Source organism: Pempheris klunzingeri, chromosome 6, assembly GCF_042242105.1.
Source record: "Pempheris klunzingeri isolate RE-2024b chromosome 6, fPemKlu1.hap1, whole genome shotgun sequence".
In the NCBI taxonomy this organism is placed as follows: Eukaryota; Metazoa; Chordata; class Actinopteri; order Acropomatiformes; family Pempheridae; genus Pempheris; species Pempheris klunzingeri.
Genome location: NC_092017.1, coordinates 11,367,453 through 11,394,377, shown reverse-complemented (window position 1 = coordinate 11,394,377; position 26,925 = coordinate 11,367,453). Strand labels below are relative to the sequence as shown.

Here is a 26,925-nt window from a genome sequence, read left to right as displayed (position 1 = left end):
TCTTTTCAGGAGAGACAGACAGACACATGAGGAGCGACACAGCATGCGCTGGTTGTTGCCAGGGTGTCCATAAGAAAAACTTCTAATCTCCTGATTGTAGGAATAAGAGATAATGGGTTTCTTTTATAGCACATTGCAGAGAGTAGTGTGTAGATTGATTGACAGACAGATTCACTGACATTTTGTACCAGCACATAAAATAACACTCAGGTAGTCATTGTCCTGTGTAGCTGAAATAAGAACATGTCTGAGCTGTAGCTGAATGTATTGTACAAATGGCAAAATTAAACCGAAACAGTGTCAAATACAGTAAAAGACGATGCCACTCCAGTCATGTCTGTGCAGCTTAGCTCGTTATTTTCCATTCATTACCTCATTCCATACCCCAAATCCACCTCATTTTTTGACATTTCCTAGAACAAATGGATATTGGATATGAAAATAGATGAGATAATGGTGCTAAGGCTATCCAAAAGTGTTTCTGTGAGTCTAGCAGGCACAAAATGCTTCACAGTATTCTGATTTTAATATCCTATATATTTATCTTTTTACTCATAGATTCAACAAATTCAAGTGAAAACATCTACACAATGATGAACCCCATCGGTCCTGGTGGAAATAGACCTAATGTAAGTAGCGTCATTTTGTTTGTCTTAAAAACATAAAAAGCCTTAGTGATTTATTCTTATTTATCGTTTAATCTACTACACTGATATGCTACCCAAGCATGCAAATGGCAGAATAAAAAACAAAAAGACCTTTGTGCATTTTGCTGTTGTTTTTCTTCAGTTCCCAATGGGACCGGGTCCTGATGGGCCCATGGGTGGAATGGGTGCTATGGAGCAGCATCATATGAACGGATCACTAGGTGAGTAACCAAAGACGATGTACAGTGTATGGAGCAGGAACTCTGTAATATTAAGTGAAACCTGTTACTGTGAATGAACACAGGCCTTTAGAAGTAAGATTCTGCCCTCTTATGGCTTGTGAAGGAAGTGTTCTTCCTGCTCCTGGTATCGAACAAAGCTAAAACAGATTAGTGGGGCAGTGAGTAGGCCAATTGATCCTGTAGATGGGTGAGACATGATCAGTGAAGCCAGTGAGTTGGTGCTCATCTGTATCTGAAACAAATAGCTTAATTAAAGGCTATTACGTGTGAGAGGGCAGGCTGTTTCTACTTGCACTAGACATCCTGAACTGATGTTGAATTAGCAGTGGGACGCTGTGGATCACTTAACAGTTACCTCATAATGATTCAGGTTTCTCCTTTTTCCGTTCCTGATCACAGGCTCCGGTGACATGGATGGGTTGCCAAAGGTAAGACTGAATGAATTTCCATCTAACTGTCCATCTGTCTGTTTGTCTGTCTGTAAGGAGTTCTGTATATATTTTTTTAAATTAACATTTTTATTAGCGTTTTGAAATAGCAAACATTAACAACCATACATGTGACAAATATCTAGTGATGGGACAACCTGCAGGATTAATGTCAGCACTTACACATGTAAAGTATGAAAACTGAAATCAGAAGTTCTGTTTTCTTACTGTTTCTTTGCATCTGTGCTGTAGAATTCTCCCAACAACATGGCAGGCATGAACAATCCTCCCGGCACTCCGCGGGACGACGGCGAGATGGCAGGCAACTTTTTAAACCCATTCCAAAGTGAAAGTGTGAGTACCAAAGGAGACAGCATAGCGCTTAAGCTGGGAACAAACTAGAAGACTCCAGACAGTCCTACTCATCTGCAGCAGACATGTTTAACCACATCTGCAGATTACAGTCATATCTGCACATAAATCAATCAAACAGCAGGACCACATTTAGATTTGTCTAGTCACAAACAAAAAAACATGTTTGATACAATTGTAATTGCTCCATTTGGTCTAAGACTCAATTGCAGGGAAAGAAAGTTAAATCCTTAACCCCTGCACACTAGATGATAGTGAGTCCATGCAGACCAAGGGCCGGTTTCACAAAAATAGACTTTGACTACGGCTTGGATCAAACTAATAGTCAGTCTTTGTCTAAAATCATCTGTTGCACAAAGCTGTCAGTTTGCCAGGAATTCTGGGTAAATGAAGACAATTTGAAACTAAAAAAACATGGCTGAGTGAGCAACCACGTCAAACCACTCAGCTGTGTTCACAAATGTTTGCCTTCTGGAAAAAAAATCTATTTTATTTTTACAATTTTACAGAGAAAGTTCAGGGATGACTGTACAGTTCATGGTTCAGACCTGTGGCAGAGCTCAGATGTTTCTGAATGTGACAGGACTCATCAGTCAGGCTCAGGGTAGCGTCTTTAAACAAATAGCTGAGGATGTCCTCACTGCTTTATATTTCCAACACGTTACTCTGAGGTCTGTATAAACTTTTCTTTCTCATTTCCCCTCGACACTGTTAACAAATTATGACCCATGTTTTCCTCTTTTTTTTGGTCGTTTGGTGCCACCGGTTAGCAACCAGTAACTCATTGTTCCCATGGAAACATGAGTCTTAAACTTTTATAGGCTCCAAATATGTCAGCCTTTATTTTTGTGAACCTGTCTAACTGTCATTAGCCTAATCCTAGCGCAAAGTTAGGACTGACTTAACAATACTGACCAGTCTTTGTGGAACCGGCCCCTGCTCTATTTAGCATACGCTACCAACAAATCTCTGTGCCCTTGGAACCAGGCCTCATGGCTCAATCGTGCTGACGATCAGTCCTTTATATTGTGTCCCAGCTTTACTCGACTCAAACACAAACACAGCATGTACAAACAAAAGCATGGGAACGTAATATGCTTTCTCTGACGCATGGAGAGATTGTCATATAGTGATTAATGTGAGACTGACAATGACATTTTGCTACAGTACCTCCACTGTGACCTGAAATTCTCTAACATTTTCTCCTTGGGCTGGACTCTGCTTTGCTTGCTGCTGGTTTACTGACATAGACAGGCAATTAGAAAGGGTTAATTGTTATGTGTGACGTATGCTGCAAAAGGCCGGTGTACTGGACATGCATGTAGTTTAGTTAGCTGTATTGCCTTCATCTTGAACTGGGTAGTGAAAGAAGTTTAATATAGTTTTGGCTTATCTTTTTTCCCTCTTTCTCTTTTTTTCTCTCTTTACAGTATTCACCCAACATGACGATGAGTGTGTGATTTTTTTTTTCTATCTTTTATTTTGTTTTATTTCTTTTTCATCTCCCCTTATCCCAATCTCCTACTCCCATCCACCCTGGTGCATCTTGCATTACCCTCCTCCCTCCCTTCTTATCTCCTCCTCCTCCTCCTCCTCCTCGCGGACGGTGTGCTGTGCCACACAGCCCCTGGGGATGCCCCTGGACAGCAGGACGCCCCTCAAGGGCCCCCATCCCAATGCCTGTAAAATGGGTGTAAGAACATGAAAAGGCCTCCAAGCAACAAAAGGGTCTCTTCTTCGCCTCTCCTCGCCTGCCGGGCCTCGACACGGGGCCGTGGACAGTAAGAGCCCGAAAATGCTCCAAACCTGTCTCTCCCAAACCCAAAACCTGCCCTCATGGGAGGCATTCAAGCCCAATCACGACGACCCTCTGCATCTACCACCACTCCATTATACCATGCTGATCATAACTTATGAGTGCACGCAGTTGTTGGCTGACAGGAGCCGAAAACTCTCATTCATAAACTCTGCTCCTGTGGCGGGAATGATTGAAAAATTTTTAAAAAAGAAAAAAAAAAGATGAACTGATAATGTTATTTTAGGGCAAGAATGGTTTTCATTAAATGTTTGTATTTTTTGTTGTTGATGGTAATATTATTGTTATAATTTTCATAATTGATATTATTCTACTAATGTAGTTATGATTTCCTGTAAAGGGCACATTTTATCTCAGCAGCAGCATCAACAATGACAGAATAAGCACACACTCGAAAAATGCACAATGATTTTCTGTTTACATGATCTTAGGTTATTTGATGTTTGTTTTGTTTTGGGGTTTTTTTTGTCACAGGCGGTCTCACTTCACATACCTCTCCTCAAAACTTCCTCTGAACTTGTAGCTCGAGTCTTTGCCATCTAAATGTCAGTAGCACCATTTGCATAAACTTTCAAAGTAAAAGTGATCAGGATAATTGACTGTGTTCACCTAATTAATTTTTTTTTTCATAGCATTTCTGTTTTCTGGTACAAAGTGTCTGCTGATGCACCTGAATGGTCGTCTGTCTAGCTATCTTGTCTTAATAAGCACCCTTCCACACAATTTCCTGTGTTTTTACTGCATGGGAAAGGCTCTGACGAGATCCTGAGATGATTGTCAGGACGCGTGCCAGTTCTCATTCAGTAACAGACAGAGCGAGAGAGCGTCTCTTCTATGGATGTGGTCTTGTCTGTAAATACGACATATTTAGCTTGTATTGTGGTTGTTTTATTATTTGTTATTTACAAGTTGTCTGTGAATCCTACAAGGTGGTTCCCTCCCCTTCATAACTTTGTTTGAGTTCAACCTCATTGTGGACTCCAGGCGGCACTGCTTCCCTTCCAGGATTCACTCCGGTCTCCCTTTGGATCCTGTGAGACCTCAGATACACTCATGAAGCCTGCTTTCTTGCTTTGAGTTTGGGTTGAACTCCCAGATCCTGTATGATCCACTGTTTTAACTCAGACAAGACGGGCTAAATAGCTGTCACCTTGGAGCTTCCATCGACCAGTTCCCTCAGCGAGTCCCGTGTGTACCTGCTAACATATGTACCTGCTAATGGATGCAGAGTATCGGGAGGCTGTAGCAGCGCAGCAGAGTGATGCGCCGTGGGGTTGACAGCCCATGCAGCCACATCAGTCGAAAGAGGAGGAACAATAATGGGGATACTTTTGTAATGGATATATTTCCATTTTTGTGGATTGTTTTCAGCAGATTGTTTTTATTTTAAGTGTATTCAGCTGAAATGAAAGCCCATAGAATCTGCACACCAAGAAAAGCATAGTTACATATCACGCTATTTAATTTGTGTCTTTCTGTATGTTACGCTCTCTTGGCCTGATCAACTCTCTGTCACTGTTTCAAAGGGATAAACGATCTCTCATAGCATCGCACTTGCATCACGGCTGTGTTCAAACCAACAATAACAACCACTGTAGCCTCTATGGGTGATGGTGATGTTCTTATCAATTTTCTGATATCAATGTGAACAGATTGTACCCTGAGTTCAACAGGGACATCTCCAGGATTCGGCTATCGGTGGCCTGGGAAACACTCTGTCCGGTGTTCCTTCAATGTAGTGACACACACCTCCCTTCTTTCCTCCAATCCCATCCCTCACCCCCCCCCAAAACCTCTCCCCCTCTTCCCTTTAATTTTCTTTTTTTGTAAATACTGTATAATGCATTTTGATATCATTGACATGTTTTGATATGTCAGTCACTACCAATGAATACAGCTGAAAGTAAATTATAAATAAAACTGTCCATGTTTTTCATAGAGAACGGATGCGCTGACTATTTGGCTCATGTGGCTAAATTTCCGTAAAAATGTATAGAATACAGTAACACAATAAATGCAGACTGTATGCTAAAGATTTGTATGGTGGGGAGGATAGGACAGAGAGAGGACAGGACAGAGAGAAGCAAACAAGCTGTGGCGTCCTCACTCTGCCCTTGTCTCCTTATGTTTCTGTTAAATGTTACTACTATTGGCTTTGAATGACCATTTGAATCATTTTTTTCCAAAGGGCATCTTCTCACAAAAAAACATGTGACCTCTTATTGCAGTTTTTAATATGAAGGATTTTTATCAATTTAAGAAAACTTTTAAAAAGGTAAAAATACTTAAGAGAACCTCATTTTAAATTAAGAATAGATCAAAAAGTAACTGTGTCCTTTGCTATCCGCTCCTGTTATAGCGTTGTATAGATTGAAGCTCTCTCACTGATCCTCTCTCAGTCCTCTGTGTATATCGATCGTTGGCCATCTCTGTACTTCTATTGTGATGTATAATACTGTACCATTAGGAAGATTTGCTGGTCGGGTCGGGCGGGGTGGTTATGTTGAGACGGGGAGGGGTGGGGATTCAAGGGAAGGGGATATGAATGATTCTCCTGTACCGTTCATGGTCCTTTCTGATGACACGGCAGTATTCAATATGAAGCAGTCTGTCTCTTGGGTTTGCTTTGTATTTACATGGTAGGATAGTTCAGAATCTTGTCTTAGGGACTTAGGTGTCTTGTGTAGGTAATAAAGATGTTCTTTGTATGTTTCTTTATATTGTAAAGTTTCTTTAGACTGAAAGAAAAACAGATAATTTGCTTATCAAAAAAGAAACAATGCATCAATAATAAATGTCATTTGATTTTTCTTTGTTGTTTGAATCTCTTCCTCTTAAGCTCTCATTTAGCTTTCAACCCCTCATCATGCAGTACACAAGAGAAGTTATATTAAGTGTAAGAAAAAATCACTTCTAATAAATAAAGTGGTAGGCAAACACATATGGAGGGTATGGGTGAATTTAAAACCCACCTAAACGGCAGGTGTATTTAACAGCTTTGTCATAAGCGTTGGTGTATTGATGTTTGGGCCTTAGACGAGCACACACAATGTGAAAAGATAAATTATGAATGTTTGGTTTGGGTTAAACCCACACTCCATGATTCTGCCACCAATTGTGAATTTGCTCGTGCCTTATCGCAGCTCCAAAGAAGCACAAAACCAGAAAACTGTGAACTAGAAAGTCCTGCTGTGCACATCATTGGCAGTTTTGTGACATGAGGGTAACTGAATGCTCTTCATTTGGCTACTTATTGGTGCTTTTAAATGACCTTAAGAAATATACAGTTATATTTTTGTGCTATTTCTAAATTATCAATTGACACTCATGAACTCTCATATAGTTACAATCTGGCAAATAAATACCCCAGAGGTATTATAGTTTTTTATTTTCATTTTATTTTTGTTTTCAGTTCAGTTTAGTGTCAATTCCTTTCCATTAGTTTTAGTTTGAGTCTCCATTAATTTACTTGCTTCCATTAAGTTTTTATTGTGTAGAAATGTTGACTTTTACTTTAGATTTTATTATTTCATATTATTATTATATGGGGAGCGTATGTCAAGAGCAAGATTTAAGATGTTCAGAACTGGTATTGACTCCCAGTCATGTAGAAATCCCATTAAGATACACAAATGCCTTCCCAATGCCTTCTCATGCTTTTTTCCCTGTATATTCTTATTTTATTTATTTCGTTAGTTTTTTCCTAAAGTCTCTAAAAGTTTTTTATTTTTATTTCAGTTAAGTAAAATGTTTTTCACACCTAGTGTTATTTTTTATGTTCAGTTTTAGTTAACTATAATAACCTAGCTGGCTACTTACCCTCTGTAGCTAGAAGACTACCACAGAGACGGACACATTTTTCTATTTTTAATACCAAAGTGGCAGTCCTCGGGCCGTCTATGAGGTCAAACATTAATATGCAGGTAAAGGTTCAGTAGAGGTTCAGCAGCTCAAGGTGACCAGGAAGCAGCTTGGTGATGAGCCAGAGACCGGGACGAAGTCAGTTTCACGTTGAATAGTCAGCAACACACAAGGGCCCCCTCATGGTCGATGTCTACCAACATCAAACTGACTTCCTTACAATAAACTGGAGGGGGGTTGTTCAGGACCAAAACAAGTCTCTGACTAGATACTGTTGGAAGGTAAGGCTCCGTTTACCTTTATAAATGGGTTTATCACACATGACACTGGCTGACTCACTTTATTCTGTCTGAAGTCAGCATAAGCAGTGGTTCATTGGTGGAGAAGATATAAAAACAGTGACTTGATGCTCACTAGCACTGGCTAGCTTGACACCTAGCCAGATTACAGCTAGCTTAGCGCTAGTTTGCTATTGTCGATTTACTGGGCTAACGTCTGTTAGCACTAGCCTGCTAGCCGCTTGACAACTTGTCAGAAACTTCTGGAAACGTGAGGCTTGCTTGGCTGCTGTTTATTTAAGTATCGGCATACGGTTGTAGCGAAACAGATAGCGTTACAGGTGAGTTGTAATTGTGACCATGTTTAAATGTATTAATTTATTTAGTCCTAGCTTGTTTTGGTTGGCAGTCGTTTTTTTATTGGAGATGCTATGTTAGCATAATAAGCTCACTGATATGATACTATTGTAGCGGATGTATCTTCAAACATTTTAATTGGAACTCCTGTTTTGGGATAAACAGCTACAGAATTGTTGTTGATTGCATGTTTTAAAATTGTAAACCTTTCTTTCTCAGAGCATTCAACTAATGGCTGAAAAAGAGGAGACTGTGGACGCCACTGACAGCCATGACAGTGCGCTGTCTGCGAAGAAAAATGGACGAACCTCGTTGCTGGACAGTGGGGAGGACTTCGAGGTTTTAGATGAAGAGGACATTGACGACGACCCCCCTCCTCTGGAAGATGCTGGGGGCGGGAAGGGGAAAAACACCGATGAGACTGAAAAGAAAAATGCAAACACAGATCCAGACCCTGTAGGTCCAGTGGAAGAGTGGCTGGATGTATTAGGTACATAATGCGATGTTAATATTGTAGAAGTATACACAGAGCCCAAGGGCCTGTGATTCCCTTGAATGGGGCTTCTGACACGTGGTGGTCACTTGATCAGTGCTGTAACTGACTGAAACTAATGTGACTATTTGTATCCAGGCAATGACCAGCTCAAGAAAAAAGTGCTGGAGGCGGGGGAAGGGCGAGACAGTCGGCCACAGAAAGGACAGAATGTAAAGATTCACCTAAAAACGTACCTGAAGGACGGGACAGTTGTAGAGGAGCTGCCAGACCTCTCGTTCACTCTTGGAGATGGAGATGTCATTCAGGTAAAAATGAACAATTTTAGATACTTATCAAAGTAGTTACTGATTAAATGGGGAAGCCCATATAGAGAATTTCACAGTCTCACATCGAGGTATGTATCATTTGCTCTATGCCACTGACAATAGGTAGTGTTACATGGTCCATATCAATGTCTTGTTGCAATGAAATTGCTCTCCTTTCAGGCTCTGGATCTCACAGTGCAGCTCATGGAAATGAGAGAGAAGGCCCTCATCCAGACTTATGCAAAATATGCATATGGTGCCCGGGGGAGGTATGAATGTGCTAAAAAATTCCCTCTCTTTAATTTGAATGGAAAAGCATAGCTTTACTAGATCCTGAGGCTTTGTTCTTGGCTTCTTGGATGTTCTGAATGTGAGCGTTGATATTTCTTGTGTGTAGTCTAGTCATTGATGTCTTTTGGACCATCTCAGACAAGTAGACATGGTAAAAACAAGTGTAAATGACTAAGATCAAGACAATTATTATTATCCAGTCATTCAAACCACTTGCCAGGGTAGTCTGGGATGCATTTGACCACACATCGTTTGTAGTGTAAACACTAATTCATCTCTGGACGCAACAAGACTTGGTTGGACATGGTGGTTATTTTGGTGGCAGCCCACAAACGCTCAAAAGATTTACCATTGCTTTTGTAACGTTCCTTCTTTTTTGTCTTTGGCTCTTTTGCAAATCACTAATAACTTTCTCCTGACAATCTCAACAGTTGGAAAAGCCCATGCATGTATTTTACTTCTTAGTTCTTTCTTAGCTAGCGAGCAGAAACCAGTCTGGTGTTTATCAGACATCAGACTAACATATTAACTGTGTGCAGGGTCCTTTGGCGTAGACGGTAACAAAACCTGTACACAAGTGGTCTGTTGGACACCTTGGAGAGCATGATAGACAAGTGTGAACAGCAATGTGTCTCAGCTGTGCAATGCATTACAAAACAAGTGTAAACAGGGTCCTATTTCCATGACACCTTACTGTGTTTGTACATCTTTCCAGTATTGAACCTGAGGTTCCCCCTGATGCTGAGCTGTCCCTAGAAGTGGAACTGCTGGAAGCTAATGATGCCCCAGACCTGGAGCTGCTGCCCCCTGCAGAAAAGATTGCACTGGCCAGCCTTAAGAGAGAGAGAGGAAACGTTCATTATCAACGAGGGGACTACGCTTTTGCTGTCAACTCGTATAGCATTGCCCTGCAGATAACAGAGTCAAGTTCTAAAGGTGAGCTGCAGGCCAGGGAGTCAGGACTTGATGAAAGCTTTATTACAGCAGGGGTGTATCAGGGTTCTGCCACTCAGGATTAGGTCTAGGGGGTGTCTAACAGGTCAGGGAGCATAGTACGCAAAAAGTTGATGCCTAGTTTGATTGTGTTTTCTTGGTAGCTTTTGAATTGACCTGAAAATCAAAGGAGGCCATTTCCACTAAATGTCTTACACGGTTAAAAAAAAAATACCACATCGCCCACCTTAGATGGTCATAGACAATAAATGAATGAGGAATCAATTCAAGGACTGATCACTGATTATGATTATTCATTTAATTTTTGAATTCTGTTGCTGTGATCTTTTTTCGACTATTTTTAAAAAATCCTTGTTTATGTTGTGGTTTCTTTTGCTGCAGTTGACATCAGTCCAGAGGAGGAGAATGAGCTGATGGATGTGAAAGTAAAATGTTTAAACAACATGGCCGCTTCTCAGCTGAAACTGGACCACTATGATGCAGCTCTTAAATCTTGTGTCTCAGCATTGGAACACCAGCCAGACAACATAAAAGCACTTTTCCGCATGGGCAAGGTACACGGCGCCCTTGTTCATTTCACTTTCTCACTTGGTCTGCTGTACATTAATTTATGAAAATTATGTGTTTTCTCTTAAGGTACTAGCCTTGCAAGGCGAGTACACAGAAGCCATTCAAACACTAAGGAAGGCACTGAAGTTGGAGCCAAGCAACAAGGTACTTTTGACCTCTAGATATACATTTTTAGTGAGACGCTGCTTTTAGTATATTGAAATTGCAATTATTTTATATGGCCAGTAGATGGCGACATATGGTCAAATATCAAATCGCTTACTTTGGATTGCAAGGTCAGGTGGACTGCTGATTCATCATTTCAGAGGATCTGTTTTCATGTTGTTGCTGTAAATAGGTTTGCCCTGCACCCCAGCTATATCTAATACCTAGCCACTGTTCCTGTCCTCCTGCTTATGCAGTCGGGTATAAGTGGTTCCTTGGCTACAGAGGGCCATTTGACTGAGCTCAGCTCAGTGCGTGGGCTCCTTGGATCAGCTGTGCATTGCAGCAGCACGGTGCTCATGCCCAGAGTCCCCCACTTGAGTCCTACACCAATCTGTCAAACCACACATGGCCTGGCCGCTGTTCATCCAACTCATGCAGTGCAGTGTAAATATGATGTACAATTAGATTTTGCAACAGCACTTCTTAGGTGGGTTGCTGTTTTAATGGTTTCCTTTGTGTACTTTGGAATCTTTTCATATCTTAAGTAGAAAGATGCATGTTGTGGTAGATGCACACTAGCTGACCCCAGAGTTGTGTCAGTACATAGCTGCCAGCCTTGTATATGTTTGCAATGACATACGTGTGTCAACACGCAATGATAAACTGCTGTGAGATGAGCTGTTTTTAATATTAAAATGGACTTTCCTCTTGGTGCTATAATAATGAAAAGACTCCCTAAATAACCTCATGTTCTAACAGCAAGAACAGTGGGTGTGCTTCAGTGACAGTACCAGAATGCTACCATTATAATCAATGAGGCGGTCTTACACAGGCGCAGGCGTCATGGAGTGACAGGATGATGTGCTGTCGCTCTCTCCTTCCGAAACTGACAGGCACACTGTCTACATTTTTTACACTCGTGTCAGTTATTAACGCCCTCTGTCTTTTATTCAAATGGATGAGAGGAGATTTATTTGTCTGTGGTTTGTTTACTTTTTGACATGACACGCAGACTTGACAGTTCCAGTTTAGACAGCCTCAAACAGCCTCAGCACAGTATATGGACACACAGATGCTGTTAGGACAGGAATGTTACATGTTTGTTTAGCCTACTTTTTCCTTGCCCTGGGGACATGTTGGTGTCATTTTTGTCATTTTGGTGGGTAACTGTTTGCACAAGAGTGTTGCTAACTTGCCAAGAGTGCCCTGCTCAAACACTGCTGGAAACGTATCTGCTCACTTATACTAGGTAGGAACATGCAAATCCTTGGGGTAGAGACTTGTACAGACACCCACATTGACTCTCCCGACAAACGTCTGTAAAGCTGGAAAAAATTGCTGCTCAAAAATAAAATTACTATCAAGTACAAGTACATTGCTGTAAACTCTATCTAATGAAAGGCCTTCAGGCTTTCTGAAGCATATTTACCAGTCATAAACATTTTCGCTGTCTCTGAAAGCTTTGGTTTGCTTAGTCACTCACCAGCTTTAAGAGCACTAAAAGTGACTCAGATGTGAGACAGTGCTGGAACAATACGTGAAGCCATATCCTGGAATTGTGTGGACATGCGGGCTAAAGGGACAGCTAATTTTGTGATGCAAGCCTGTGATTTCTTGTAAGACAACAAAGAAAAGCATAAACAGTGTTTCCAGTATTTATTTATAGAAGTGTCAAATCCACAATTCATTCATCCATCCATCATGGTTGGAGAAAAATGATCAGTCAGATTCCTTTTGAAAATCCTCTTGACATCATTTTCAAAGCTTTCCAGACGTGGTGAACACTTGTGTCTGTTGATGTAAGGGTATTGTCACCCTGACACATTCCCATTAACAGGGAAATCAGTCTTGGCCTGTCACACAGTAGCAGGACTTAGTTTCCCTCATAGTGGGATAGCTGGGTTGGTAAAGAGGGACTTGGGTGTTGAGCTGGAGCCTGCAGCGCTTATTTGTTATGTCTCCTCTGTACAGACTATCCACGCAGAGCTCTCTAAGCTGGTGAAGAAGAACTCAGAGCAGAGAGGAGCAGAGCAGGCCATGTACAAGAAGATGCTGGGTAATCCCAGCAGCAGCAGCAGCAGCAGCAGCACAAAGAAACACCGGGCCAAGTCCTCATGGGTGAGACCGTCATTCCCAGAGAAAACAAATGTGTTAAAGTGTCCAAAAGTTTGGCTTAGAATACAATGTGAATCTCTGTGTGTGATCACATGATGCTCATGCACTTTGATTAGTTCTTCCAGAGTGATATGTATGTAATTATAAAGAGAACCTTTGTGTGGAAATAAACAAGGAGCATCAATTATGTATCAATAGTTAAAGACACATGAATATCTCGCTTTCAGCTTTTCACTTTGTCATCATATTATTCAACCTACTTAACATCTACTCTCTACTCTTGTGTTCCTTTTTATTTCCCCAGGGTCTCAGCTGGAAATGGCTATTCGGTGCCACTGCAGTAGCCATTGGCGGTGTAGCATTATCTGTTGTCATAGCTGCTAGGAATTGAACCAAGCCTGCAAGGATGGCCTGACCAAGCCACTGCAATGTGAGGTCTAAACACAGCAGCACATCTGGCAGTGCCTTCTGACCTCTGGTCAAAGCGGGTGGAAATGTCAGTTGGTCAGTTGCCTCTTCACTGTCACTCTCCTTTCTCTGCTATGTTTGAGAAATATATGTGACAAATAATAAAAGAAAAGATCAATATTAGCGAATGGGAACGATGCTTCCACCCTTATTAATGTGTAGGTTTATGCATATCTGTCACGTTGCCAGACACTGTTTTCTTTTGCTGCCATTGTTTTTGTCTTGTAGTCATTGTTGTAAATTTAATTATTTCAGCGTTGATATAAAAAATAATTACTGTAGATTGAGATAGGAGCCATTTAAAAATATGTTTCCCATTTAAAGCTAGCTATTGTGATATGGTCCTCTGTTATGCTATAGTTTTAAAGCATCAGATTGTGCAGTTCTGTTAATAGTTCCTATCAATAGAGAATGTGCAATTTCTCTTCGTTTTGATAACGATACAGTGTTTCATGTCGACTGGTATGGTGCACATGCTCTGTTATTTGAGGTCCACGCAATGACAAGGTACCTGGATTGTGTGCTAGCTCTCACACCCTCTCTGTAGACTTTGCTCATACATTGAATGACCAGAAAAATAGAAACGCCAGGACATCGTAATGCAGTACAACAGACAGATTTTGTTGTTGTAATTGTGATGTTACGCTAGAAGGTTTTCTTACTGTAAAAATCCACCTCATTAACACACACATGGAGGAGCAAATATACAAGACATGCCTTACAAAATAATGAAGCCTGAAAATGTACCATGGAAGTGAATGAACACCTATCAAACACGGTGTCAGCAGCAACAAACAAAGATAATAGGATTCCACAAAGGTGGTTCATACATATACATCGCTGTCCGTTGGATTGTAATTCAACGATGGGGAGGTTTCTATATTCCTGGTCAACTGTGTGTACACATTAAAGCAACAGCTAGAGTAGATGTACTGTACTGTACTGTCTTCTCAATGTTTATTAAATCATCTCTTGTCATAGGGGTGCAGTTGTTACCTTTGAAACAAGGACAGAGCGTGGTACTTGGAGCTTCTCTGTGATGTGGCTATGAATAATGCTGAAGGAGAGTTTATATTTATTATTCAATTTCACTCAATTATACCTCAATTTTTGATGATTAAGACCAAATGTTGAAGGATGACCCTTTTGGTACAATGTTGAGTGTTTGTTTGTGTGTGTGTGTTTTTTCTTTTCCCCATTCTTTGCCTGTGAAGTTTTCCTTTTAATTCCGTTCCTTTGAGTGTTTTCTTTATTCCACTGTTTTTGATCATTGCTTTCTCACATACAGTCAATGCGACACCACCGAATCTGTGGCTTCTCCAGAGAACATGGAAGGCCCGCAGAGCCAAAAATTGCATAAACTCATGTGACAAAGGAAGCGGTCGCAAAAGTTCCCGACACTCCCTGCATTTGTTAATTTTATATTCATCACAATAAAATGTATGTGTTCTCAAAATAATTTCCTGTTTGTACAGTATCACAATTTATGCCGGTGCATCTTCCAAGCAGCCACTTGAGGACTGATTCCACGTGGTGTTCCTTACAGGGTGTTGTGCTGCAGTTAAGCCTTATAAAACTGGCTTTGGAGGATTAAGAATCATCAGTGCTCATTAGTAATGTCTGTACAGCACAGACACATCTACCATTAAAACATTAATACAGTCTATGCCTAAAACCCATGCAATCATTTCTACACCAACCATTCAAACAATATTGTTTTTAAGACACAGTAGAGTCCCTTACATCCCCTGTTTTAATTGTTTACAGCCAGGTTTTCTGGATGTGCCCAAAATGGGTTTTTTTTTCCATAAGTGTTTTTTTTTTTTTTCAGCCATTGACGTTTCGCTGACGTAATTAGGTGACCTATCGTTTCCCTCCTCCTGCGCATTACTGATGTGAAATACTGCGAGGAAAATATATATACTGTCACCCTTTAATAACTACAATATATAGTAATAATAAAATAGAATAGTATGGCAAACATTAATTGATTGACGTGTTGGCTGCGAAGTTGTAAGTGAAGTAAAAGTGTAAATAGATTTTAAAAAATAAAGTATTGACAATTAGACAGTATTTTATTTTACCGCTATGAATTCTAAGTGTAAGTTACTAATGTAAAATATGTTTTAATTGCATGAGAAGTGTGGCCGTGCAGGGTCCTGATGACTGCTGGGTGACTTCATCGCCGGTGAGCGCTCATTGAATATTCATTGAAAAGCAACGGGAGTTCTCCGTTTACGACACAGTGCGTCCGTGCGCGTGGTGGGAACGGTAGCAAGATGGCGGCGCTGAAGGAGGAGCAGTGCTACGGACTGTCCTGTGGAAGAGTGAGCAACGGCAGCAATGTCTCCGTCTTTCACGTCAAACTCACTGACAGCGCGCTGAGAGCGTTTGAGGGCTACCAGAGCAGCAAGGTAAGCGGCCCTTTTCGCCACCCTGGCGTGTTTGTCGGCGTTTGAAGTGTGACAGGCGGCTGTGAGGTCAGTCCCCGCTGTGTCTGCCCGCTGCTGCCGCCTTCATGCTGCGATGCGCGGCCACAGCAGGTTGCCCCAGGCTCCCTAATTTGGCTTTATAAGTGTCTAATTTAGCGGTCAGCAGCTCTCAGCCGGACGGGCTGACCGATGTCCGGTGTCGGGCAGCGTTTTATCGCTAACGTTGCACCCAGACTGACTCCACACCGTACTGGGTCATTAATGCTGCTGGAGACTGAGCCCCGGTAGTTATTTCACTGTGTTTTGTTTTAGTTGGTTAACAGTTTTAACTCGGTCGTTGTTGTTAACCTGCCTCAGAATAACGTTTTTAACAACCGTTGACAATTTTAATTGTAAACATAAAGCAACTTCTGTCGCGTACACAGATGTTGCCAGAAAGTTTGTTAAGCTGTCAAAAAAACCTGGCAAGCGTCGCTAGCTAAACTAGCCAGCAGCTGCCCACACATAATGGTAACAAGGCACAGATGGATATAAAAGCCTCATCTTCTCCTTGACTTTTTTTTCAGTTAACTCAAGGAAAGCGTTGCCTTAGATGAATATCCAATGACAACATGGTGAATAATTTGGAAAAGTACCCAGGATTCAGGCGAAAGATGGCCATCTCCTTCTCCCAACCCCCTCACTGCCACACACAGCCTCATGCTCACTAGATACCTTTTTTTTTTTTTAAGAGGTGCGTCGAAGTTATTAAACAGTAGATTCAATACAGTTTCTTGTCACTAGTGGTATTTAAAATATCTGATCACTGGAGCGGCTCTGCTGCTGCTGCTGCTTGGCTCCTTGTGTACAGAGCTGTATAGGTCTGATGGTGGCTATCTAATGTTTCAGCTTCTATAAATATTTGACAGGGAGAACCTGGCAGGCCAGGAGGAAAGGGCCTTATCTCCAGCCTCAGCGGCTGTGTACAGCAGGACTGCAGCTGATAAGCCAGAACAATGAAACTGTGACAGGCAATTGGGGGAATGCTAGTTGTAAGAAGAGTGTTTTATTAAATTAATGTGTGACACGGTGAATGAGTTGTCATTGTAGGGTCGCCTCTAGTCTTTAAGGTATTCTAATTGTAACTACAATAGTTGTGTTGGCAAATTTAATGTCTGTAAAGGGCTTTTGTTATTTAGAGATGCAGAACATACTGACATTTGGGTGATTGCATATTTTATATTTAAGCAGTGACTTTTATGCTGATTTGTGCTTTTGACGTACAAAAAAAGTAGGTAATTTTTTGGCAGAAACACGAAGCATGCAACCACAGAGATATTTGTACATCTGCATCCAACTTGCATTGCTGACGATGCTGGATAGCTTTTTCTACTTTCTACAAACTTGGAAATGAAAAACTAGAAAATGTACCCAGCTGTTAAAGTGGTTGTATGGCAGGTACAATATGTTTTACTGGCTTTGTCAGCTTCCAAGGCTAATGGTAGGAGTTATTTTGACTAAAATATGGAGAAGCATGCGTACCCACAAAGAATTGTACTGTCTTTCATTTCTAGTGCTCGTGATTCAAAGTAGATTTTTGTTTTCCTTAAGGAGGCAGGACTGTACATGTGTGATTGTCTTGGGCTCTCCGTAGTGAACTTTGGCAGGACTTTCCTTGAGGATTCGAATGGAGCCCCATTCTAAGCACTGCTGTTTCACATCCACAAAGTCGTGTTAAATGCACATTCTCATGCAATCTATGCTGGAATACACATTTTAAAATGTTTGGGTGCACGATAAGCAGGAATTCTGTCTGTTTTGGCTTTTTATTGCTGGTTTCAGCTTATACATAGTTGACCGAAGAGGGAAGTCTGGATCCTCTTATACAGTTAAGATGCAGCTTTAATGAAAACTGGCTCCTGTACAGACTTGCAGACTTGCCACCCACCGGTTTGTTCACTGTATGCATACTGCCTCACCTTCTCCCTTCTGTTTGAGTTAAAACCCTTACCCGCACTTAGTCCAGATCGAGGCCGTTGAGTGATCAAATGTCTGCACGGTATAGTAGTGGGTGCTTGGCTGTGATACAAGTGTGTCTGCTGCACCATTTTGGGGATGCTGCACAAATGTTTGCATAATTGTTCTGAAAACAACATACCTTCCCGTTTATTAGACACACATGAGGTCCACACAGGCATATAAGCACTGTTATCGTGACTGTCAACAGCTTTTGTTGCAGCCCAGTCACAGTAGCTTTCCACGATCACAGATGATTTGCATGCATCAAACCACCCATATGACACACAGTACTCATGCATAGGCATGCAGGTATGCCACATGTCTACATTAATTACATTATATGTGTGTATACATCGCATTATGTCAGTATGCAAACAGAAGTCTCCACAGTTAACCACATATAAACACAAACACACACACACGAGTGCTCAGAGCCATGCATATTTAAAGTAGCGTATCAAAGTTCAAAGGATGCATTTAAAGCCCAACAATACGACTATGGAGCAGTGCAAATCTATTAAGGCCCTCAGCTAATACAGACCTCGTGTGTGTGCTAATACAGATGGAGGAAAGATATCGTCTCTGAATTCTCAATAGAAAGCCCACAGAAATAAAAACTGAAATATAAAGCTCGTCTCAAATGTAAAATGAACATTCATAGGCAGTTCAGGAAAGCTTGCAAATGAAGTGACAGTAAGTCTTGTGTGCTAGCACTGCTGGATTACACCGTTGAGAGGTGAGTAGTCCCATTTGAATGTTAAAACCTTTTGTTGGCACACCTCTTGTCATGTGGTGAGGTGATGGATTGGTGATTATAAGCTGGGGATAAAAGTTTTATATTTTTAAGGGCATGCATCATAGTAGTGGTGGTGATGATGTTTACAAAGAGAAAAAAAGCAGTCAGATGTTCATCAGCTTTGTTAGATGATGGATTCACATCAATACATGCTTTGGGCCTCTTACTTGTGTTAGTTCTTTCTCTGTTTTCACATTAGGTCATGAAATACAGGAATGATCTACCCCACACTAAATAAAAAGTGAAGCTATACACAGTGTTCCTGTTACTTTCAAAGTTCAGACCAACTTAGGTTAGTTTGTCTTCTTAAATTAGTCATTGTAGAGGAATTGTCACCTTGTGAATAAATTGAAGTGCTAATTATTATCACACAGACCAACAGCCCAAACTTGAGCTTCTGTTGCTTGTAGTGTGGCTCTGGTATCTTTCAGGGGAGCTCAGCCCCTCTGGCTTCCTCAAAATTCAAACACTGGCCGGCACCCAACAGCAGGGGTGAGCTGGGAACTCGGTAAAGGAAGAGGAAGAGCTTCAGAACGACACGCCTTTCGATGTAAAACTTGTGGCGTGTTCAAGGATGTAATTACATAAAGCTGCAAATGTTTATGACCCCAGTTTTGCTATTGTTTGACTGGAAAATGCGTAAACTCTGGCAGGCTCCTGCTTTTATAAGGAAGCTCAAATCCAGGCTGTTCCAGGCCAGTGTGCTGCGTAACAGCTTTGCGAAATCGAAGACCCTAGCTGGCAACAAAGATGTATATTTAAAAAGGGAAAAAAAGTCACTGCATTCCTCTACATTATAGGAGAACAATAAATTCTTTCAGGCTTGTTGATTCCAATGAAAGCTAACCAACTGCAGAACGTTGGCCCAGATTCAAAGCTGATTGAGTTGTCCAGTTGTCAGTGATACTCTAGTTAGTGTTATGAAAAACTATGGGTATTTCTTTTTGCGTTTCTGTAAGCACATTATGCAACACAGCAGCAATCAAGTGGCAGTAGCTGAGTGTATTGACTGCTTCCTGTAAGAGACGTGACTGTCAGCTGGTTCCTCTGTCTGTGCGTCTGAGGACAGAGTGAACTGGAGCTCCTGTTGTGGGACTGGCAGCCCAGAGACTAATTTTTCCTTATTTTACCAGCTGTGACATAAGCAAGGAAATGAGTAAGGCTACTTGAGCGTCATCAAGTTGAAGGTTATGGAGAGTGCAGAGAAAAGTTTATAATTATGTAGCAGAATAACTGCTGCTACAGCTCAGTACTGAAAAACCCAGGGTTTAAATAGTCAGATTCAGTGGTATTCGGACCTTTCATTTTCTTTATTGTGAAAGATGCAGCTGTTTCAAAAATCTCAAAAGAGAGAAGGCCTACAAAAACAAAAAGCGTTGAATTGAAATATTAAGCTTGTCTCAAACATAAAATGAGCATTCACAGGCAGTCCAGGAAAGCTTGCATATAAAGTGACAATAAATCTTGTGTGCTGGTGCTGCTGTAGTACACTGGTGAAAGGTGAGTAGTCCTATTTGAATGTTAAAACCTTTTGTTGGCACATCTCTTTGTTTTGTAGTGAGGTAATAGGTTGGTGATTATAAGCAGGAAGTATGAGTTTTGGACCTGCATCACCGTAGTGACACCCATCTTGTGGTTGCCAATTTATCGGCATTTACATTTTAAGCCCTGCAGTCAACATAGTGATGCATTTAATAATGTAGACTTTAATCCAGTTCTTTTTTAATAATAAGCTGTTATTGATGGGTTGGTGACAGATGAGCTACCTCCTGTGGTGCGTATGTTATGACAGGACCAGGTAAACAAGGCAACAATAAACATGTCATGCACGTCAAATTATGGTGTGCATGCCAGACTGGAGGATTGTTGGGATGCTCAGAAGTGTTCTCAGGGAAACTAATTTGTGCTCATGTGAAAGAGATGTGAAATACTTCGATTAGGTTGTTTGCCATTGGACTGCGTCTTTGTGTGGAGGATATCCTCAGTATTATTGGATGAGCTTTTCACCTTGTCGCCACAGAAACTGGGACTGACTGTATTATGATAAGCAGGTCTTCTGATCCACTCAGCCTGCCTCTCCTTTTTTCACCTTAGATTGCTGGAGTTTGTCTGTTTTCATGGATGAAACACAGACTCCCCCTCCTTGATCAATTTTCAGGTAATTGATCCCTTCAGATTTTAAAGCACAGTGAATTTAAGAAAATAAAATGCAAGAGATTCTTGTCAAGGTCATCAATCCCTGGTTAAGCATTTGTGGTGACAGGCTATAGGCTTCACTCAGGAGGTAAGTTTACACTAAGTCAGTTTTGCTCGTGTGCTTGGCTGCCATCCACCTCCTGTTTCGACCCCTATGGGAGTGGTATGGGAAGTAATGGACCCTGGGTGGGGATTTCGTTGCTTGACACTGGTCAGTCTGCCTGTGCCAGTGCTATGGTTATTTAAGGAATGCTGACTCCCCAGTTTCAGCAGATCACGGGACACTGCTAGAGATGACCATAACCACTAAGGCCAAATATGACTCCAAATGTCATGGTGTGCCACAAGTGACCATGTCAACCTGGTGTCAGTGCACACACAGAGCAGACTCCCTGACCTACTATGTCTTTTTCAAGAGATCAGACAGTGCAATCTGTGGTCTTTGGCTCACAAACATGCTTTGTTCTTGTGCTTTCTGGCCAATGTTGCAGCAGTACGGCGCTTAAAACTGGGTACAAGTGTAAAATTTTGAGAGGATTCAGAGGAGCAAGGTTATGCTTATACAAACTTTGTATGCTTGTAGCCTTTAAGGATGTTATGTCAGTGTGTAGGGGAGTAACGATAATGAAACAATTCCCAGACTGAATGTCTCAAAGGTTGCTGCATCAATTCAGAAAACTTGAATTAGGCCAAACCTTGAAGGAATCTCTGCTAAAACCAGTGCAGGCTTCTCCATATTTGAAAAGAAGGATTGTAAAAGGAGATTCCTCTTTATTTTCTGATAATGCCACTTGTCCTTGTGTGCCTTTCTCCCTCAGAGTCCATGTGTTTATCTTTCAGTGTTGTCAGCCCAGTGACAGTTAATGTTATGTGGTTCATCGCACTAAGAAAACAAAATTTCTCATGGTTATCTTTCAGCAGACTGAGACAACAAACCATACACCTGTAAATGAAAGAGATATAATCTTTAGTTAGATGATTTAGTAGGAAAGGTAAAAGCGAGGCAAGCTGGAAAAAAAGCAAAGTCCTCCAGCAATGAAATATTCACGTAGCAGTTCTAAGGTAATGACCCAGAGATACCATTGCCTGTCTTCACCTGAAGCCAGTGGTAACATCAGAAATTAAAATGTCTTAGATTTAATGCAGCCATTTGCTATCAAAATGTCTGTTCTTAAAGCAAGGGTTTTTTTAATCAGCACTGGCCTGTTGATTGAAGATTATTTTGAACTGATTGTGGAAACATCTTTTTTTTTTTTACTAATTTTCTGGTATTACAAAATGAAAATCAGTCATTAAAATGGGAAACCGGTTTTGCCATGTACATCTTTGGTTAGCACACATATTTATTTCTCATCATCACTGGGAGGTACAGAAGACAGAAAGTGGCATTTTTTTAGCAACAAGATCTATTCAGTTAAAACAGATTTAAACTCCAATCACACTATTCAGATTTATCTTCAGTCCGGTTGGTCGCACATTTTTGTATCAAGATGTGTATCAAATTGCCCTCAAAAGGAGAGAGATACATTGCTATCTGGTGCTGGTTGCATAAGCATAAGTTTTTTTTCATCTGTTAATTGAAATCAAAACATCCATGCTTTCCTTCTCAGTACTTGTGTCAAGTGTCTGTGTTTACTGGTGTTAGAAGCCGGTCTTAATGTGAGATACCAGCATCTCAACTAATAAATAGATTGTTGGATTATTATTGGAATGTAAAACATGATGTAAAAATTGGTTTGCAATCAAGTGCCAATCTAGCATACCACAAAACCCCAGTGAGTTTAAAGGATGGCTCCTGTACTTTTAGACCTGTGTCCTATTTTTACATGTTTTGGGTCCCAGGTTTAAAAATACTAGAGGTATCCTGTAAATCAGATTTAAAGGTTTAAGATTGTCAGGGGCTCATGGCAAATTTTAGATTCTTTTAAGTGACTTTAAAGTTTTCTCTTTTTAAGTCTGCTATGAATGTCTGCTGACACACATTGACATTCACATACACATCACTTTTGTCAAGGCCAGCAGATTACTAGAAGAACTGTAGACAGCTGTCTGAAACACTTTTAGTAAGATCTTAAAGGTGTTGGTTAATAAGTTGGGTAAAACATGATCACTACAGTCTGCTAGATGTCACCTTTGTGATGAGGCTTGTCTAAATTTATGAAATATCTAAATTTTGTGCTTTTTTTTTTTTTTTTTAAATAGTATTGGAGCTAGTGGTAAAGAGGTTCACAAGTGAAAGTATAATGCTATGCTCACCCCAAACTTAGCTATCCATTTGTCTATATTTTTGTATAGACGGAAAACATTTTGGAACTTCAAACTTCAAAATTTGCTACTGACTGTTTGAAACGATGGTGTAGTATATGTAAAGTGAGCGTGTCGGACTCTACTTGTGCTGGTTCTACCCCTACAACAAAGAAATGGTGCACACAAGATCAAAGGTAGCTCAGCATTCATGAGATGGAGAACACTAAAAGCTTCAAAGGGTTTTTTCCTTCCAGTGAAGAGCCTGTTACAGTAAATACTAGGGGGTGACTGATTTTTTTTTTTTTTTTTTTTTTTAAAAGCCTGATATAATAATGATAGTTTGGAGCAGGAAAAAGCTGATAGGCTTTTCCTGCTCCAATCGGCCACTAATACAGGGGCACACCATGCCACACACACACAGACAGGGTCAGAAAATTACCACCCATTAACATATACAAAGTATAAAGTATTTCAAATATATATAAAAAAAAATTACAGTAGAGTATACATATCCCATACAATGCCATACAAAAATGGCTGGTGAAAACAAAACCAAGTGATGCCTCTTGCTACAATAAACAAGCTTAGCAAAGCTCTGTGAGAAGAAGAGTAGTTGAGTCTGTGCAGCCAAAGGTCACTATTGGAGCCAAGTTCTGCCATGTAATGATAGTATGTAAAATGTCGTATTGGAGTGGATTAATTTGCCAAACTGATAAATCGGTCGACCTCTAGTAAACACACCAACAAGTAGTGCTAGTGTGTCACTTTAGACACTCCTCTGACACCCCTCTGTCACAGATATTTTAGAGTAGACTATAGCACCATATTATTATACACAGGACACACTCAGTAATGATGCATGCACACTGACTATTGAGAGTAGGGACACCCAGTACCATTTCATCCTACTCTGAAATCCTAGACAAGTGGAACATCTCATCAGTGCGACAGTGATGCAACTAAGCACCTGACAATTTGGGTGCCACAGCCATGCCCATAGGGATTTAGACATTTCTATTCCTGTGTGCATCTACCACAAAACAAAGAAATCCTTTGGCTTTGCAACCTAAGAGACAGAGTAGAGAGTTATGCTTGTTTATGAGGGCCAAAACAATTGCACTCAGCAAGTCCATGTAAGTGTGTATGAGGCAGGTAGTTTTCCATGAAACGCACCAAGTTTCTTGTATGAATAAATTCCTAGCTTGTATAGTTTGAATTTTGAAAATTGACTTAATTGACCATTTGAGAGCATTGAGCTTGTTTTCAATAAGGTTTCAAGGAGACTGAGACCTGTCTGGCAAATCTGTTGGCCAAGGACATTTACAAGCTCAATTAAAGCTTTGCCTGTTTATTCTCAAATCTCTTAAGAATGTATTGGAGAAATTTTGGAAAACCATTCTGAGCATGTCAAGAACCTCTCGTTGATTTTAGAAAAAAAAAGAAAATTCAACATCTACAATACCCTGACAACTGACCAAACTTCATCTGCTGAGGAAGATCCTGTACCATTATCAAAAGCTCCAGAAGCTATTAAATGGACCTTGTGGTGAGATTGTTAATTGCCAACAACTGCATCCAAGGTTAGGAGTAGGAGGAGAACTTTAGACACCTGATTCCTGATTTAAAACCTTTTTTTTTTTTTTCTTCCTAAAAACAGATCAAACTCAGTATCAGACTCTGACCTGCATTATTGGCAGTATGTTATGCAGTGAAGCAAACATGCTGATTTTAAAGTAGCTTTTCATATAAAATTGTGGCAACTAATGAGTTTGTGTACTACTGTTGAAATGTTGAAGCAAGGACTTTTGCACCTAGAGTAATTTTGAAAACTGGAAAAAATGTGAAAACTGGATGCTGTAATTTTTATTGACATTTGCTTTGTTAATATTGCAGAGAAATGTACAGTCTGAAGGTTTATGTTGTAGCAGGAAACAGACGTGAAAAACAGTGTCATCAGTTCAGTTTTATCACGGGCCACTTGGCTCAAAGTCTGTGTAATGTCCAGCTGATCCCCATTCTGTTGTTGGTTGGCAGCGTGTGGGAACATCCACAGCCTTGTCATCGATCCATGGTCAGGACCCGTACTCTGTCCCTAAGGTTAGCTCTGTGGAACATTCTGGGCTCAGGTCCCAGAGAATAGTGACATGTCAGCAGCCCATTCAAATGAACAGGCTGAGGGTAGCACTATGTTAGCTGTGCTGGGATGGGGGAGGGGGAGGGCATGGGGTGGGAGTGCTAAAACTGGTGCTGTGTTAAACATTGCAGGGGTAGACCAGAGAGCGTGTCTCCATGAAAGGTCTGGTGTTCCTGGATAGGCTCTGAGTGTTCAGAGCTCAGGGTGAAGTGACACAATATAATACTGATAAATGAGACTGTTGAGGCTCTCTGTTTTATCTGAATATTTATTTTATTTGTTTAGGCCAGACAGGGTTAGGTAACTTGCTCTTTCAGAGTTCACTGTGTCTTGAATCTCTGATATTATGCTCGGCATGGTAGTTGGTAATGTCTTCGTATAAGACTAAAGGCACAGATGCTGGTCACCAGTAAACGTATTGAATGTGCAGTCTTGCGCATCGAGGGGGCGATATAGAGCTGCATTTCCAGGACCATCGTACAAGCATGAAACTTTATATTGTTGTACGTATTGTACAGAAGGAAGAAAAAAATTAAATGGAAACCCAATGGAAAATTGAATGTGTGTCTGAAAGAAGTGGAACGAATGAGTGTAAGTGAGTCCAAACTGAAGGGCTCAGCTTTCTCTTGTTTCATGCTTCAGCGTCTGCTAGGTGCAATCCTCAGACTGCAGCTTGCGCTTGTGTTGGTTTATGGGAGCACTGGGAGCATGCCAGTGACAATTAGAGATGCACCTGTTGCAAATGTTTTGGCCAATTTCAACTTTTTTAAAAGCCTGACTTGTCGATTCTTTCTGAAGACTATAATTGACAGTATACACAAACTTTTTTGTAGCTGTTCTGTTAATGTATGTTCATAAAATATTGACTTATTGAATAACTTTTCAGTTTTCTCCAAAATTGCGCCAGGTTAGAGGACCTTCACCCACACTCACTCAGAACAAATCTAATAGATAAAAAAAGTTCTCCAGGTAACTGGTCAGAGTAGATGAATGTTTTAATGTTTGTTTTTCCACAGTTTATTTTGTACTTACAGGTATTACAGTCTCATTCAAAGGCAATACTGCAGAGCCTCAACAGTTAAGACCTTCATCATTAGATGGAAATCATGTAACTTGTTGTTATTTGTAGGGTAAAAGTGAAAGATTGATGGGCATGGTTCACCGTGAACGGCATTCAACTGACGGCATTATCATCTGAACAATTAACACTCACCCTCCCTCAGCTAATCTGTCGATCAGCTCCTCTTTCCTGTCATGGGAAGTCCCTAGCACTTCATCCATCTTTTTAAATTGTACTCCACTGTGACAATCAATTTACAAATTTAGCTCCTGGAGTTTTTAATAGACTGTTGGTCGTAGATTGGTACACAGTATTCAGAGTTCCACATTGCTAATAGAGGCACAAAGTCACTAGTGACATTGCCGTTGTGGTATGCCGTTGTGAGCTTTGTCTGTTTTACTCATGGTGAAGAACTCCCACACAACAGGCATGGGTGTGACTATAGTCAGTTAGCATGGGCACCAATGAACACTGGTGTGGCACATGCTCATAAATTGGCATATTTGAGTTAAGGCCAACAAGCTGAAAATCATACGATTCCGGTGACCAGCTAATTGATTGGTGCATTCCTACAGATAATGCTATCATGCAGGTAAAAAGTCTTTTGCGTACCTTTATTTAGAATGCTTGCATGCCAACATTTTGCAATTTGGCATGAACACAATGTACAGCTGAGGCTGAATGGAATGTTATTAGTTTTTCAGGTATTTAGTCA

At 40.7% G+C, this 26,925-nt stretch overlaps 3 protein-coding genes across 4 annotated transcripts in view; all 3 read left to right on the top strand.

Moving 5' to 3' along the window:
* Positions 1-3,309, top strand: part of ssbp4 (single stranded DNA binding protein 4) — an 80,418-nt gene extending 77,109 nt beyond the window's left edge. The window contains exons 13-17 of the mRNA XM_070831705.1: positions 559-629; positions 790-868; positions 1,289-1,317; positions 1,570-1,671; positions 3,120-3,309. Coding sequence (XP_070687806.1) covers positions 559-629; positions 790-868; positions 1,289-1,317; positions 1,570-1,671; positions 3,120-3,149 — 311 coding nt within the window. The 3' untranslated portion in view covers positions 3,150-3,309. The remainder of the gene's footprint in view (positions 1-558; positions 630-789; positions 869-1,288; positions 1,318-1,569; positions 1,672-3,119) is intronic.
* A 4,389-nt stretch (positions 3,310-7,698) lies between these two features.
* fkbp8 (FKBP prolyl isomerase 8) lies at positions 7,699-14,806 on the top strand. Of its 2 annotated transcripts, XR_011584375.1 has the most exons (10): positions 7,699-7,985; positions 8,221-8,491; positions 8,633-8,802; positions 8,983-9,071; positions 9,809-10,029; positions 10,429-10,601; positions 10,684-10,761; positions 12,736-12,882; positions 13,184-13,383; positions 14,329-14,806. XR_011584375.1 is itself a non-coding variant. In XM_070832884.1 (9 exons), the coding sequence occupies exons 2-9, from the start codon at positions 8,233-8,235 to the stop codon at positions 13,268-13,270; spliced, it is 1,224 nt and encodes a 407-aa protein (XP_070688985.1). In that variant the 5' UTR covers positions 7,699-7,985; positions 8,221-8,232; the 3' UTR covers positions 13,271-14,806. The 2 variants fall into 2 exon arrangements, 1 of the variants encoding a protein (XP_070688985.1); XM_070832884.1 differs by having other exon boundaries at positions 13,184-14,806.
* An 810-nt stretch (positions 14,807-15,616) lies between these two features.
* ell (elongation factor RNA polymerase II) overlaps positions 15,617-26,925 on the top strand; it is a 34,121-nt gene continuing 22,812 nt past the window's right edge. The window contains exon 1 of the mRNA XM_070832460.1: positions 15,617-15,761. Coding sequence (XP_070688561.1) covers positions 15,627-15,761 — 135 coding nt within the window. The 5' untranslated portion in view covers positions 15,617-15,626. The remainder of the gene's footprint in view (positions 15,762-26,925) is intronic.